General features: G+C 31.5%; 3 protein-coding genes and 1 long non-coding RNA gene across 4 annotated transcripts; 1 reads left to right on the forward strand and 3 right to left on the reverse strand.

Annotated features, from left to right (window-relative positions):
• The first annotated feature begins 1386 nt into the window (after nucleotides 1-1386).
• Nucleotides 1387-9414, forward strand: LOC123264026. The gene is made up of 5 exons (XM_044727070.1): nucleotides 1387-1483; nucleotides 6443-8762; nucleotides 8846-8929; nucleotides 9019-9089; nucleotides 9170-9414. Coding segments are annotated over exons 1-3 (2418 nt in total). The 3' UTR covers nucleotides 8847-8929; nucleotides 9019-9089; nucleotides 9170-9414.
• Nucleotides 9415-10684: 1270 nt separating this feature from the next.
• Nucleotides 10685-12291, reverse strand: LOC123262485 (E3 ubiquitin-protein ligase mind-bomb-like). The gene is made up of 5 exons (XM_044724726.1): nucleotides 11969-12291; nucleotides 11601-11873; nucleotides 11325-11513; nucleotides 11062-11247; nucleotides 10685-10948 (listed from the first exon to the last, which is right to left on the reverse strand). The coding sequence occupies exons 2-5, from the start codon at nucleotides 11665-11667 to the stop codon at nucleotides 10725-10727; spliced, it is 666 nt and encodes a 221-aa protein (XP_044580661.1). The 5' UTR covers nucleotides 11668-11873; nucleotides 11969-12291; the 3' UTR covers nucleotides 10685-10724.
• LOC123264027 lies at nucleotides 12256-13020 on the reverse strand. Its single transcript, XM_044727071.1, has 3 exons — nucleotides 12687-13020; nucleotides 12396-12602; nucleotides 12256-12297 (listed from the first exon to the last, which is right to left on the reverse strand). The coding sequence occupies exons 1-3, from the start codon at nucleotides 12975-12977 to the stop codon at nucleotides 12256-12258; spliced, it is 540 nt and encodes a 179-aa protein (XP_044583006.1). The 5' UTR covers nucleotides 12978-13020.
• Nucleotides 13021-17247: 4227 nt separating this feature from the next.
• LOC123262528 lies at nucleotides 17248-17679 on the reverse strand. The gene is made up of 2 exons (XR_006508964.1): nucleotides 17482-17679; nucleotides 17248-17329 (listed from the first exon to the last, which is right to left on the reverse strand). It is a non-coding gene; the product is annotated as an uncharacterized LOC123262528 (long non-coding RNA).

The raw sequence follows: 17679 nt of genomic DNA on the forward strand, positions 1-17679 counted from the left end.
TTTCGTTGTCCTGGTCATCGTCTACAATATGCGTCTCGAGAAAACACCTGGCTGTTTCCTTAAAGTTTTCCGTGGATGCTCCGTTACGATTTAGCGTGCGCATTGCACTTTTGACTCTGCGCAGGTTCTGTAAATAGGACCCCACTTTTCTTGATTACCTTTCTTCGTAACGAAGTCCCGCCAGCTGCTTTCTCTCGTCCGCTTTATGTCTGTCGAGTATTGTTTCCGTAGTGTTCTGTATTTGACGCTTAGGGTATTTTTAACTAAATCGTCCCTTTCCCTTTGATATACCCGTCTGGCTTTGTTCACCAGCTTCTTCGCGCGTGTTAATTTCCTGGTCCACCATGGGTATGATTTTACATGGGTTTTCCTACGCGGAATCGCGGCTTCGCAAGCTTCTAAGATCGATTTGCCAAGTGCAGAAGCATACCTTTCCACGTCCTCAACCGATTCCACTCCAAGGCCATCAAGGTTTGTGCACGCACACAAGAAAAGGATTTCGTCAAACTTTTCCCAATTGGCCAACGTTAAGTTGAACCTCTTGGGGTCTGCCTGTGCGCCATCCTTCTCCCCCGATTTAGCTCCTAGAGTGATCTCGATTGGGTAGTGGTCAGTATTCTGCACCCAACTTCTCTTAATGGACCAGCTAAGAATGCTCTAACTTTTCGCCACGCGCGTCGTCAGTCTCGGATCCCCATCTCTCGGATTTCGCGTTCGCGTCCATTGATATTAATACCCGTTTCCCTCTCAGTGCTCGGACCACTTTCTCTAAGTGCTTTAAATGCATGTCTATTTCGTCTTTGTACTGGAAGTATGCCGAGACTACGAAGAACGATGTGTCAGGTCCCATGATCTGAGCGCATACGCAGTGGGTTGTACTAAGTTGTGATAAAACCAGCAACTGGTATTTAGGATTTGTTAAGCAAATGGCCGCATATGGCCTAGACCTGGTTTCGGCAGCAACTTGTATGCCGCAACCGAATCCAGGTATTTTGAAACTATTATTACTATGTGCTGCGTATGGCTCTTGTAGAAGGAGAACATCAATACGTTTTTCCTCCCACAACTGACTCGCCTCCAGAGTCCCAGCTTTGTCGTTCCGCAAATTCGCCTGCAAAACTCGAAGACCTTCAACCCCCATTCCCCGGGTCGCGTGCGGAGACTTTCGATTCGACCTAACGCCCGGCGCGAGCCCATCTAAGTTTGCCGAGTTCGCGGACCCTCTGAGGGTGTTTTTAGTCGTCCCTAGGCATCTTCGCCGGTCGATGCTTCGCGAGTAAAATTCGGAAACCCCCCTTCTACTTGGATTTACCTCTTCTAGGTTCAATCGCGTGAGTTTAACCAAACAGGGTCGCGTAGCTAGAGGCATTAGCTGTTCTATACGTAATGGTTCCGCGAGCTTACACGAACGCGATCGCGATGCCGAATTCGCGGGCCGGCGATGGACGGGAGCGTCAGATAGCAGCTCGTTCGGAGAAACGCGGTTGGCTACTCTGGCGCTCCGTCGAACGGTCGAAAGAGTTTGGTGACCACCGAACGTGGGAGCGTCACCTATCCGAGGCTTTGCCGTATTTTCCTGACCGGTTTATTTAAGTTGTAGGAGCTGGTAACACTGTAGGAGCTGGTAACACTAACTCACGAACGAATCAACTGATTTTGACTGAGCTAGCGGCGATCAACTTGGTTTTTTGATGTTAATAGCTGATTAGATTTTGGAATCAATCGGTAAAGCCGTTTAGAAATTATTCTAAAAAAACCACATTTAAAAAAAATTTTTTTTTGTAGTTTTTTTGAGATTTTTCAAAATCCACCAGTTTAAATCAGCCCAAACTATATTCAAAATCTAAGTTTGGCCAAGCCCTTTCGAATGGTGCCAACCGCGATGAAATCGGTCAAGCCGTTCAGAAAATATAAGAGGCCACACACACACATACACACATACACACACAACAGACATACAGACATTGTCGCGGAAACATTCGGGGAAGCTTCCTAGGACATCAAAACGTTAACATCCTCTAAAAACTCGATTTTTGAAATACGGGGTAAAACCAATAACTTTCCAACTTCTGGATATTTCTAATTTTCTTAGCGGGAAGTTAAAAAGTATTCAGTAGAAACCGAAATTTCAAATACTGGTTAAATTCTTTCATATCTTAAAAAGATAATAAAATGAAGTCATTATTTCAGGATTAAAAAGTATTTAGTAGAATCAGAAATTTTAAATACTGGTTGAATTCTTTCATATCCCAAAAAGATAATAAAATGAAGACATTATTTCAGGATTAAAAAGCATTCAATGGAATCAGAAATTTTAAATACTGGTCAATTCTTTTATATCTTAAAAAGATAATAAAATGAAGTCATTATTTCAGGATTGAAAAGTATTTAGTGGAATCAGAAATTTTAAATACTGGTTGAATTCTTTCATATCCTAAAAAGATAATCAAATGAATACATTATTTCAGGATTAAAAAGTATTCAATAGAAACAGAAATTTTAAATACTAGTTGAATCCTTTTAAATTCTAAAAAAACAATCAAATTAATACATTATTTTAGGATTAAAAAGTATTCAGTAGAATTATAAATTTCATATGCTAGTTGAATTTTTTCATATTCTAAAAAGATAATAAAATGAAGGCATCATTTTAGGATTAAATAGTATTTAGTAGAATAATAAATTTCAAATACTAGTTGAATTCTTTTATATTCTGAAAAAATATTCGAATTTAGATATTATTTTAGAATTAATAAGTATTTAACAGAATTAAAAATTTTAAATACTAGTTTAATTCTGTTTTATTCTACTACTCCTTTCGATTATTTTAGTATTAAAAAGTATTTAATATGATTAATCGTGATTTTTGAAACAGGATTTGCAGTATTCAGCAGAATTCGAAAGTATTAACATTTGTAACGTCCACGTCTTCCAAAATTATATAAATAAATAATTTATTTGTCCCCGGCTCGAAATTTGCTTGCCGGAGTCCAGGGTCATAAACGGGGATCACATTATCAATAACAAAATATAAACAAAACACTTCATTTTAAATAAATCAAAGAAAAAGAAAACCTCTTTATTGGCCTGATCATGTTAATAAACGATATAAACAATATAATCAAATTAAACAATATAAACAATACATTAGAACACTCTTTTCACACATATTCGCGGTTCAAAATCATTAACGCGGTTCAAAATCAAGAAACAATATAAGCAATATACACTAATACAATAGAAACTTTCTATTCAAACATACACGACGGTATTCACGGTTGAAACTAAAAAAAAACGCGGTCTACAAAATACTAACTAGTTTCCCAGTAACACCCCCTTACCCCCTCAGGGCGACTAGCCGTCATCCCTGGGGGGTCCTAAACTTTACCCCGAGAGCAAGTGGAGAGTATCCTTCTCGCTCCCACCTACACGGCTTATGATCACCTACCGTACCTCAGCTGAAGGCTTCGGCACGGGGAGTAGCACTTTCATCCGGTCGGTTCATGATACTTACCTGGGCCTTGGTCAGACTCCAGGTAGAGTATCATCCTCTAGAATTACCTGGTGAAGAATATTCGCCCGAGTAATTCTCTCGAGAAAGAATTGCTTACTTATCGAGCCAAATTTTGGCGTTTATCATTTTTCCCCCAACTCTCTTGTAACGAACCGGAATGGTCGTTTTAGACACCTGTCCGGTGTCCTCGAACTAGCATTCAATAATAATTATTTATTATTTTAATCGTAATTTCCTTCATTTTCTGTCCATTCATCTCACCAAATTCTAAGTTTTTATTTTTATTTCGAAACTCAATTCTTTATTATTTTAATCGTAATTTCCTTCATTTTCTATGCATTCGTTTCGTCAAATTCACAATTCTTTATTATTTTAATCGCAATTTCTTTCATTATATATCCATTCATTGATTTTCCATACTAAATTGTCCTCGGGACTTATAAAATCTTCGCTTACCTAAATTATTTCTTACAAAATAATAATCGTCATTTCTTTCATTCTATATCCATTCCTCGCTTTCCCATACTAAATCTTGTTCGGAACTTAGAATAATTTTCCCAGTCTTTTAATTCCTTTTACAATTAATTCGCTCGGCTTCGTAATAATTTCTCACACGCTTAATTTCTTAATTTTAATCATACCTTCGGTAACAATAATATAAAATTATTAACTAAATAAATACAATAATTAAATAATAATCGCCGCACTAATAACAATAATTGTTTCTATTAATTTTTAAGTAATTAATAAAAAATAAACTAAAATACTCAAATACAAAAAGTAAAATCTGGGTCATACATTTTAATTCTTTTGAATTCTATCAAATTCCTTTTTTTAATCAGGGAATACAAAATTGTTTATATTTTCATGAAAGTCACTAATTTTAACTAATAATTAAATCTTTATGTATTGAAAGTAGGGTCAAATACGTTTTACTTTAATACCTGTTCAACTACTGGGTACTTTACTTTATTATTCGTTTGATTATAAAATAATAAAAATGTGCATTGTTGAAGCTAAAAAAATTTACATCTCAGACTGGCATATATAAAAAAATATCCAAACTGAGTTAGTGAAGACCTGCTTTTCCTATCGGTGCGTGCTAGATGACGTTAGCAAAATTTTCATTTTATCCGTGGAAAATTTATTATTCTGTAATCTAGCAGAGTATTGTTTTTTGTTTTTTTCTTTCTGTGATTGATATTTTATCTACTTTGAAAAATTTACAATTAACATGTGCGATTAAAGCATGCACATTTGGATTTTCCAAACTTTTTATTTTCTTCTTGTAAGTATTTGAATCGTTTATTTGAGAAACCCCATAAGTCAAAAATACTAAATTTTTCAGGAGAAGCAAAAAACATTTTTCATTAATTCAAAAAATTATTAATTTATAAATTTTTCTCCGTCAATCATTAATTACATTCATAAAATAAAGTACAAAATATACATTGGAACTACAATTAAAGTGCCAGAGATAGCTGGGCAGCACACGTCTGACTTGGGCGATCACCCAGTTAAGCAACATTGAGTGTGTTTAGTAACTTGGATGAATGACTACTCTAGTCGACGTTGGCTAGCGTGAGGGATCTCTGCACACTAGGAGAGGGGCCTAATGCTCCAGTGGTCGATAAAGAAGAGTTTCTTATCAACCACTGTAGACTTAGCCCAGCTCCGACTGTACTAACACGGGTTTTCTCTGTGCTTTTCCCATGTTACTGTTTCAATCAGTGCAGCCCAGGGGCTGTTCACTCTGGGCCCCCACCATGCCCAATTTTGTCTCCGAAGGAAAAGAGAGTTGCAACTGTAGAAAATGAAATTTCACCATTATTGATTCCTCAAATGTGGTAGCACTGACAATAATAATAATAATATCCGAAAGATGAACCGGAAAAATATTATCCGCCATTCTTGTAGCCACAATTACTGCGATCATATGCGTTAATTTTGGTTATCTCGAATTTTTGTGATTAGAAGCGTTTATTCTTGATTAATGATAATTAATCAGCAATATATAAAATCTAATAACTATTTACGCCTATTTCTCTAATTCAACATTTATTTTTTCTAAGCCTTTTTGCTTATATTCTTTATTTAAGTTTTATAACCTCTAACTTTTGTGATTGTTTACTTTACTTTGGTTTAAATTATAAACTTTTTTTCTTGTCTTCTCTCCCTCAATTAATTATTTTTATTTTACAATAGGATTTTTTACTATCATTTGCCTTTATTTGTTTTTTAATAATAAATTGTTAAATTTTATAAATAAAGAACTTAATTATTTATGTACTTTAATATTGATCATTAAAAATTGCATTTATGCACAGCCCCCGAGTAATTCTTACTTCAATATTATCAACTGCAGTTTTTCTTTCAGCTGAGACACTACATCCAGTCTTGTGTATACTTTTTATACACGACAGGATACCGGTAGCGCAAAGTATTTTAATAATTTATTTATTATAACAAAATATTTGTAAGAACAAATATATATGTATATAATAGATATAAGGCAAGAACCCCAGTAACTGCTCAGGTGCCAGTACCTGCTCACTTCATATATTTTTATGTCTATCTTTGTGAATATAGATATACAAATACATGGAGTGAGCAGGTACTGGTGACTTGACTCAATACTGGGACTTTTACCTTAAATTTTATAAAAATATATATATTTATAAAACAGATGAATTTTTTTATTAAAAAAAATATATTTCTACAGTAGGGGGGAGCCGCGCACGCAATGATGTGCGTATTATTTTTTAACCCCTCGCATTATCATTTCGCGATTTCAGAGTTCAAATATTGTTTAAACTGTGTTATAGATTTAAGATGTACTTAAACAATGGTGGGCTGGGTTTATATTGTTATTTTTATTTAATTGATATTTTCGGACTCCCTTTTTTAATATTGACTGTTTGTTTTTAGTTGCAACTACGTATAATACGGTCAAGAAAGTTGTGGAAATTGAACTTGGAAAGGACGTAATAATTACGTCTGAAATTGAAAAATTGGCAAAAGCCTTAATTCAAGACAGAACGGACCGGAAACAACTTGAATTACAGCTCCAGCTTGAAACTGAGAAGTGTGAAAAGCTACGCCAGCAGCTTAAAAGTGAAGAAAGTGCGTGTAACTTTAAAAAAAGCCCTGGGCTTCAAATGTTGTCGGATGTAAATGAACGTAACGGTAATCGGAAAAAAGGAGGTGAACGTTATACTAATCAGGAGATTTTGTTTGCGATTGGCATTTATAAGCGTTCGCCAAAATGCTATCGTTACTTCATTGATTACATGCAACTTCCAAGTGAAAGTACGCTTAAACGAGCGTTCTCAAAAATTTCATTGAAACCTGGAATCAATGATGTAATTTTTGGAGCTCTTTCCAAAGCAGCGAAGCGTTTAACATCAAAAGACTTGCTTTGTAGTATAGTAATGGATGAAACGATAATCAAGCGCCGAGCTATTTTTAACGAAGGAAATGACTCTGTAATTGGATATCACAACGATGGCGAAAACATCAAACCTGAGTTGGCTGACCATGTAACCGTTTTCATGTTACAGACAATTAATTTTAAAGGTCGACAACCTCTTTCTTTTCATTACACCAAGGGACCGATGAGCACTTCAGTTTTATATGCATTGATCAAGAAGATCATCCGATTAGTCAACGACACTGGGTTTAAAGTTGTAGCAACTGTCTGTGACCAGGGCTCCACTAATAAAGCAGCATTTAAAATACTTGCGGATGAAACACCGGACAGTTGGGATAAAAGCTTTTTTCAACTTCCGGAACATCCCTTGAGAATTTATATTTTTTTTGACATATCGCATTTAATCAAAACCTCAAGAAATAACTTTAGTGGATCTATTGAAAATTGGACTAAAGACAATCCGTCGAAGCATCGGAGTGAATACCCAGGCAATATCATTGAGTTCAAGAACAGAAGAGGACATTGGAAGGATATTGTCAAAGTTCACTATGCAGACCCTGATTCTCATCTGAAAGAAGAGCATATTTATTTAACAAATACATCCAAAATGAACGTCGACTTAACTGGCCAAGTATTAAGCTCCAGAACAGCAGAAAAATTAAAAGCAATCGGTTCATCGAATCCTAAAAAATATCCGACTGCTTATGATACCGGCATCATTATCGATGAACTCGATAAACTTTTCGACTCGCTGAACGGTAGTAAAATCACTGGAGTTGATAGGAAGATTGAGACATCTCGAGCACCGGTTTCGTCAACTTCTTATCATTGGGGCTATTGGAGTGATATTTTGGGACATATAGATGATTTGAAATACTTCAGATCGAACGGTGGCACTAAGGACAAAATAAACACTCCAACACCAGCTGCTTTGAAAAATAATATCAAGGCAGCTATGGGTCTGTGTAGTTATCTTTTGAACAAAGCTGACTTTGACAAAGTTAATTTGCGATTGGTTACGCAAGACGCCTTAGAAAATTTGTTCGGTTTAATTAAAAATTTGCAAGGATGTAACCATAAGTTAACAGCTGAACACTTCATGAATGCATTCAAAACGAAATTGCTGACAACTTTTGCCAAGTTCCGGGTTGAAGGCTCAAACTGCGAGAAAGAAGACATTCCAGCAATCATTGAACTTGATGATTTATTTGCGGCAATAATATCTGAAGATTTCAGAAACAATTGTGGTAGTGACCACTCAGAGGGACCAGAAGAGGACTCGGATTACATCGATACACCACAAATACATCTGCAAGACAATAATGAAAATTGGGATTTAATTTTTAATAATTTGTTGGGAGAAGACATTGACAATGACGGAAACAACTCAGCAAGTGACTTGGAGACTTCGGACTCTGTATTTGATTCGATGACTAACTTCCTACAAAAAAAATATCGTTGCCTTTCCTGTAAATTTAGCATTTTCAGAGAAAATGAAATCGGAATACCGGAAATTTCTGAGACATTGAGACGTAATATCAGCGATGGTATAAAAATTTTCAATGAAACTTACGTAAATAAATTACATGAGCCAAAGATTGTTGGAACCATCACTGGATTCATGGAAACCTGCTTTTCTGACGATTGGAACCGGTGTCAAGTGCATCTAGCAAAAGATCTGAATAGAGAGATTATCAAGAAGCTGGTTAATAGATTGATACGCCGAGAAAGTGAAAAAATTAACAGGAATATTATATTGGAAGAAACACGAGCAGCCAACGCCGGTAAAATAGCAGAGCTAAGTGGAAAAGCTAAGTGGTACGTAAAAAAAAAATTTTTTTCAACTCTGTAATTAGATATAGGATAATTGAGACATTTTTTAATATATTTTTAAATTACAGAATTATAACGTCAGGATAACATCGACACTGAAAATGCAAGCAGACAAGGCAACGTAAATAATAAAGCTAATTACGAGTTGAATGGTAAGTAAAAAAGTATGAAAATGTACGCAGCTGTAAATTCTGCGAAAATGACTAAGAAAATTTTATACAAATTTTTTCTTTTTTTCTAGAAATACAAAATCATCATAGAAGCCACTCCGAAGTTTCAAGCAGGAAATATAGCGGTTATTATAGTCCAGTGGTTGGTAAAAATTAATAATATGTTCTGAAATTTTTGACAATCTAAGATCGTTTAATTTTATAACACTTCTGTCATTACAGAATTACATTCAAGGAGTTTATGATTTATCAAGAGTCTTCCGGCAGCTAAAAGTTATTTGGTGACGAAACCCGAAGAAAGATAAGTTCACAATTAACATACATATACTTTAATATATTTATAACTAACAGGGATTTTAGTTAACACAACTTTTTCATTTTCAGTAGAAGTATGTAGTTATTTTTTTCATCGAAGGACCTACATTTCAACTTTCAGACTTTTGACATTCGCAGATGACATCATTTAATTAATGGATTGAATTTATATAGAATTATTATACAATAGTTTTTTATCCAGATTATTTTATGCTTTGTAAAAAAAAATTATAACTATTTTATGAATTTTACATTTTACTTATGTATTTATTTATTTATTTTATAGATTTTAATCACTATTTTTATTTAATGTCCTTATAATAGTTTATATTCACTATTTGTATACCTGGATTGTTATTTAAAAAATTATTTAAATTTTAAAAATTATTTTTACGATTGTAATTATTATTATTATTGTTATTGTTAATATTATTATTTTAATTGTTATAGTTTTTACCAATAAAAATTGTTAATATATTTTATTAATTGATCACTTCTCAGCCCTTAATTTAAGTAAAAATTAATTTCGTAATATTATTTTCTCGGTATATGACTCAAATAAAAATAAAATTGAATGAAAATAAAATGTAAATCAAATAAAAATAAAATTGAATAAAAATAAAACGTAAATTAAATAAAAATAAAATTGAATAAAAAAATTTATTTCAAGTATAATAAACATTTAGATTATTTCCGCTGTTAAATTTAATTTTGTTATTGATTAATTGAAAAAAAATATTCTCCGCTGGCGAGAATTGATCCTCTCCGCTGTCAATCACTGGTCTCAAAGAATCTCTCGCGACTATAAGTTTTGTATTTTTGTAACGTACGTTATAAGAACGGTCGTATAATTTTTATCTCATCAATTCACTAATAGTACTTCTGCTTAATAAAAAATAATCAAGATATATCAGAATAAACTTAATTAAGAATTTATAATACTTTATTTTAAATATCACACAAAATACATTTTTTGCTATTTGAGAAATGTCTTGTCCTCATATGTAATCGACAAGAAGAAAAATGTTAATCCTTTTTTTTTATATCGAAATAAAAATTTTTTAAGAAATATTAAAAATTTTTGTGTTATAATTAATGACTAATTTTGTCGAATAAAAAATAGATATTACTATATAATATTTAATTTTTTGTCAACTTCTTCCAGGGATCTTACCGAAATTTTCGCTCGCATTAAAAAACGATTATTAAAATACTAGCTGCTCGTATACTGCAAATCTCGAACAACTCATCTTCTCTATTGTCTTTTATACACAATTAAATTAATAATAATAATAATTAAATAAATAAAAAAAAAAAATTTGTTACCATCATAAGATGGTAAACTTTTTCGGGAATTATGAATGATTGTTTATACTAGAATTATTCATAAAAAGTTGTTAGTAATTTATTTATTCATGCTTCAAAAAAAAACGAAAAGATTAATGGCCACAACAGTAATGTATTAATTATTTTCAGTATGCTTCATTAATTTAAATTCTACCATTCCTTCAACTTCTAAATTGCAGTGAGGGCATCGAATTTTTGACGTTGTTGTTAATCCAAGTCCATCTTGTGTCGCAACTTGAACGGCACACGTTTTACACGAGAGTCCATGGTTACAAGTTGTCCACATGATATTAGCAACATTAGAATAACAAATTTCACATCTCAAGCTATATCCATTACCTATAACAAAACAAATTTATTATATAAAAATTTGTGACGACTTTGATATTTAGATTTCAATTTACGACGTGAGACATAAAAAATTAAAAACAAATATTTTAATAAAAAATTACCTTCTGAGTCAGTAGGCAGAAAGATTCGCTCAGTTCTTGTAATGGACTCTTGGCACACTGAACAGCAATTGTTGATGCGTCTTGACGCACAGTTATTACACATTTCGACGTGTTTGCAGGGTAAATTGACAGCTGTTACCAACGCAATTTTACATCTTGTGCACCGGACGTTGTACTCGTTATTTACTATAATAATTAATTAAATAAATAATTATGAACTGGCAAATAATAAAAAAAAAATTTATTAACAAGTAAATTTATACCGTCAATATCTTCATCATCTTCATCCGGTGGTTGAAGTTCATTTATGATCCGTTTCATGTCTTCAAGAACTGAAGAACTTCTGTACAAAACAGGTCTTTCAATCCCATCATCATCGTCATCATCATTTTCAGGGTCGTAATCATTATTTTCGAAGAGCCAGGGACGAGGAGGTGAAAGTAGTAGATCGACTAAAAAAATCATTATCAATTGTACTAAAACTATTATGATATTAGAAACAATATTAATAGATCATTTCTACTAAAATTAATACTCACGTTCTGCATCAAGGTCGATACTCACAATCGTCAATTCTTCGGGTAAAATGTATTGATCGAAAAACATGTCATTATAAAACTCCTTCAATACAACCTGGGCATGAACCAAAAATTCTATCCTCCAGTAGTAGTTGCCACAATTTTTTAATTCCTGATGTTACGCTGCTGCTCCTGTTATTAATTGAGTGATTAATACGTGAAGTATAATTCAACCTGACATTTGGAGATCCCTGAATTTTCCGACAATCCTTGAATGATTTTGAAAGATTTTCACTTATGAATCCCAAAAAGAAAATTTTTTAAAAAATACATACACCTCACTCAGAAAAAGTTAAAAATTTGAATAATTACACATTGATTAAATGTACCTATAAACTTCCAAAAATCTGGACGTTGACTACCTAATTTATTCAACAAGACTCTTTGATAGATTTCACCAACATCATTGATGGCGTCAATTTCTTGGAATACACTGAAGTTATCAGGTTTTAGATGCCCAATCCATTTTTCTTCATAATGCGTGAAAAATTCTCTTAAATCGTTCGCAATATTTTCAGATACATTTTCTCGAATTTTTTCAAATTCAGACACAATTTTCTCATGCGGTAATAATGATAATGTCCATTATCTTTTTAATAACTTCATTAGTCTCTGATTATTCATCATTTAAAAACCGATAAGCAATTGCACGTAAAACCTTAAAAATGTGTAAATTATATTTAGGATAACTCAATAAATATAGTAGCTAGTCATTGAAAAGAATAAAATAACAAATTTGTTTTTCTTTATACTTACTTTGCAGTAGCTATCGAATGATGTTACTTTTTTTTGTATTTCCTGAAAATTATCGCTTATTTGGTCTTGTAGTTCGTAGTAGCTATCAACAAATATAGCGTTGAAAGTTGCGTCAGCATCATTCAGGATATTCTTGATTTCAAGAACGATCTTCTTCACAATTTGAGCTGAGTACTCAGTCGAAATAATCCACATTATTGGGAATGCCTGTACAAAGAAAAGTATTTTAATTAAAAAGAAAATGAAAAACTGTTAGATTTTTATAATTCATATGATTCTATAATTACTTACATATCCGTTCATAGCTGCCATGACGAAGGTCAAATATTTTGCTTCATGGATATCCGGTACGATTTTTGTTGTACTTACATACAATCCGTCAATCGTCAACTCGCGTATAAAATTAGAGTCATAAAATAGCAGCCCTCTTTCTCCGATGGCTGTTACCTCAAACATTTGAGGATCGTTTGGGCCTACCGAGTAGCTTCTCAAGAACTCCCACTTATCGGTGTGTAAGTTGTCTAGTACATTTATGAACGTTGTTAGCTCAGGTAGTGTAGCTGTTCCTCGCCAACGCATCATAGTCCGATGTATTTTTGTAAATGGGACATCATCTTCAATTTCTGGATGCCTTATTTTTATATGAAACAATTGAAACATTTCATAAATGATTGGTAGTAAAAATTTATTTTAATCATTATTCTAACCAGAAAATCTAAAGAATCTACAAGTACATACTGAATATATTGGAAATCGTAGAATACTTCAACCTATACATAGATCAAAAATTTAATTTGATTTAAGAGAAGAAATTTTAAAGCAAAGAAACAATTTAGAAAAATTTGACTAAAATCAAGTTGACAAGTTTTTTAATTGAGAAAATGAAACTGATTCTAAACTAAACTAGACAGATTAAAAAATTTTCTAACAGTATAAATTTTTAATTAAAATGATGTTTTAATTTTCGATTAAACATTATCAGTAGTTTTTTTTTTTTGTTTAGTAAATTTAATTATAATGTATATGAAAATTCTTCTTTCAGAATTTTCATTTTTAATTCGGAAATTTTTTTTAAATTTAAAAATATTAGGTAATTGTACGGTTTTTTCAAAAGGTTGTTTTCTACACTGGAATTATTGTGAAAAAAATTTGAATTGCTACATTAGTGAACACATTTTGTTCATAATTTTGAGGCGACATAGCATTCATATTAAGGAGGTATTACCCTACAACGGTTCTCAACTTTTGGAAAAATTTCCCCCCATATGCCCAAATGTAAAGCATTATAACTACAATATGAAGTAGTTGAGATGCAGTACACTTTTGCGTCTCCTCTCACATGCGCAGAAGTAGAAAAATAATCCCACTGCGTCTTTTTTTTGACTTGGCTACGTTGCATTCTCGCTTAGAATCGTTTGCCCCTTGAGACATGTGTTGTAGAAAAATTTAATGTTTTGAAATAATTTTGAGGTTACGTATAGTTGGAGACTGCAAATAATGAATAATGACTTCGCGGCTAAAGAATGGCAGATTTTACTTTAGCAATATTTCGATCGGTCTTGAGTGATAGAAAAGGTCCTGGTAAATTTAAATTAGAGTCTCAGCCAAGATTTTTTAAAAATTCAGATGATGAACAACAATCATTCCATGATGCAGCTTATGACGTTCTAACTTTACAGAATTCAGTGGAAATATTAAATTTAAAAAATAATTTATTCACTTGTTGTAAAAAATGTGAAGTTTATTTGCAAGAACTATCTGATGCAAATAAAATAAAACATAATTTAAAAGTATTAACAGATTTGAAAGATATTATTTCGTTGAATATGTGTAAAAAATTAGCTATGAATGATACTTCAGTTGATTCTTTGAAACAAATATTTAAACAAGAAGGTGATGAAGCTATCGTGCAATTGTTTACTGAAAAAGTAAATAACAAAGTAAGAATAACAAAAAAGAAAGATATTATAAAGAACATCTTAGACTTTTTAAAAAAATTACCAAAAAACTCAGTTAAGAAACCAAAAAATAATTTTAAGAAAGAAAGAGTTTCTAAAAGAATAAAATAATTAGTAGTATTAATGTTCTTCTAAAGTTAAAAATAACTTATTTTAAATAAATGCCTTTATAAAATATTTATTGAAAAATGTACTTTTAAATAAATAAATATTTATTGTATTAATATTGTAGCTATATTCTTGATTTATACTATTTATTATTTTACATATTTATTTTTCCTATACAGTAAATTTGTGCTTAACCTATGTCCATTAAATTTTTATAGTTATTTGAATCTGTTGGGCTTCTACTGTATTTTGAACTTCCCGCCCAGTGCAACGTTGCCAAGTCACTATCTCTCACTTATTAGGTCATAAGAGAACGCTTGAAAATCATTAAAAGTAACAAACTTTGAACATTGTTTATAAAAAAATTAATACCGCTTGTTTATGTTTTTTTAAAAAAAAAATACTTGTTATAACTTCAATTAAATATTCTCAGTTTTTAAAAAAAATCCTAAGAAAAGTATGGTTGTTATTCAATAAAATGTTCGCTCTAACTACGGTCAGGATAGGGAATACATGTTAAATGTACGATTTTTAATTGCTAATATTTCGAAAATTAACACCGCAAGGACTATTAAAAAAAATTTATTCGTATAGAGGACACTTAGAAGTACGCGTATTCAAAAATTGAGGAATATTGTAAGAAAAGTGATTTTTCACCATACCTCCTTAATATTTCCAAGTTCAAAAGTTATTGCAAAATTCTTTTTTTAATTATTATGTGTGGATTGTTGTTAATGAATTCAATTATGATAATGATATATGTGTTATAAAATATTAATGTGTCAGACATTTATAATGAATTATTTATAATTTATTATTATTATTATTATTTGTGTGCATTGCCGTAAATCATTGTCATATAGTACCTAATTTTACTATGAGTGATAAATCATAGCCTTTACTCGCACGGGTGAGGCCCTACAATATCGATCGCGAGCAAAGAGTTCATTGAATTAGGGAAAATGGCTAGAGAGGCCCTTGTTGTCGAACACGAGGCCTCGAACGGTTTACGGTGACAAAAATTGAGCAGACACGCGGTGGCCCGCTTGGTGTGAGGTATACACGCGGGACCTCCGCTATTGTAAGGAGTGTGGATTTGGTGCCTTGGGTTGAGTTTCCTTTTTGGTGAGTACTCACAAGTTGAGATCGATTAATATCCGCACACCGCTGTCTCCTGGCTTAGATAATTTATTCTTTTATTGTTTAACTAAATTCACTATCGATTTATCGGGTCGATCCCGTGGCGAGTAAGGGTTATTTTAAGGGAATACTTGTACCTATCCCGAAAGCCTCGTGTGGGTCCCTGAAATGGCCAGCAATTACTAATCACAGTACTACACTTACATTAATCATTATTACGTTCGTAAATAAAATTGAAAGGCTAATATCTAAAATTATCGTTTATATTGGTTTAATTGTTTGAAATCTATTATATTTGTTCCATAAAGGATTTAATTTGTTATTTGGAAAGTACACGGTGAGAAATTTCCATTATTTTTTATTCTGCATGGATTTTAGATATTACAATGGTGCATATTACTAGTGAACCTTATTGACTCAGAATAAAATTTTACAATGGCCCATAGTAATTTCCGAAACAAATGAAATCAGACATAGTAAATGGTAGAAATTGAAATGTACCATAGTAAAATGAAATATGCAATAATTTAAATTTCCGAATGTACTATAGCAAAAAAAATAAGAAAACGTTTGTAAAAAATAAAAAATTTTAGAGTAAAAAATGTTTTTAGCAATCAAAAAAAATATCAAACCAAACAAGATTTTTTTTGTTTGCAATAATTTTTAAAAATATTTTTTTAAAATATAGTTTTTTTTATTTTTTTTTTCATTTTTAACAATGAACGTAGGATTTATTTTGGCAGTTAATTTTATTATGAATAATTATAAACACAATATATAACTTTTAAATTATTTTTTATTATTATTAGAAGTGTCGGTTGCAGGTTAACCATCAAATGTTTGTTTTCATTTTAATTTTTCACGGTAAATTATTAAATATTTTATTATTTATGAATCTTACAAATTTTCATTAACTATTCATGTGTTGATGGATTTATAAACTAATATTTATTTAAAACTTAATGTTTATTGCAATTTTCATAACACCGTTAACCACTACTGATAGCGTCTGTACACTTATGTTGACAAAACAAAGCAGCACGAAAAAATGAAAGAGCGCGCGTCGCGACTGACGCGCATACGTTTACTATGGGACATTTGAAAATTTCATAGTCACAATTTTAAATTTAAACCGAGTACACGTGACTAAATGTGAAACTTTTATAAATTTTTATTGTCGACTGAGCAACAGAAATTTTACTATGGAACTATAATGAAAAGTTTTAAGCACACTAACAGTTTTTGTTCTGTCAGTTTACGAAAATTTTTTATATATGTTTATGTAATAGTTGCATGGTCAAATTTACTATGGTCCCTAGTAAATATTGATTGGTACAATATGATATTCTTAAATTTTTATGGTAATATTTTGAATTGAGTCATTAAGGTTCAGTCTTATTATGTATGCATAGTAAATTTCTACAGAAATTTCTCACCGTGTAGATTTAGTTTTAAGTAATACCGTTTATAAATAAATAATTTATTGTTATTAAGATTTACCGATTAAACAATGATTTATTTTATGTAAGTTAATTCCCGGATTCTTTTCCTATGATTCATCTTCCTAGTTCAATTCGTTAATATAAAATATTATTTTATAATTCATTGTGTTGTTCATATCCATGTTTAATTAATAAAATAATATGTTCACAGTTTATTGGAAATATTTATTCGATGTTTATGTTAAATTTTCACAACGTTTCATCGGTTTCCCGACTTCTTCAGGTGCTAGAACAATTAAATACAAAATATTTTACAATAATATTCATATAATTATATTACAAAACATTATCATAATATTGTACTACTTGGACAGTATAAACTCAACTCGCAAATTCAATTTATGACTAAGTCTAAGAATACAACAAAACATAACATACCTCAATTATCAAACATCAATTGTTAAAAACATGTCAAATGAATCGAGGCAGGCTAACAACCTGAACTTATTCACATCATATTCCAAATTCATTTATTCGTGTTTCAATTGATAAACATTAACTAATAAATAACAAATATTAATTAACTAAAACTCTGTCAATACTACAAGTTCTACTCTCAGGTAATAACAGCTGATA

The sequence above is a fragment of the Cotesia glomerata genome, linkage group LG4 (genome assembly GCF_020080835.1).
Source record: "Cotesia glomerata isolate CgM1 linkage group LG4, MPM_Cglom_v2.3, whole genome shotgun sequence".
Classification (NCBI taxonomy): domain Eukaryota; kingdom Metazoa; phylum Arthropoda; class Insecta; order Hymenoptera; family Braconidae; genus Cotesia; species Cotesia glomerata.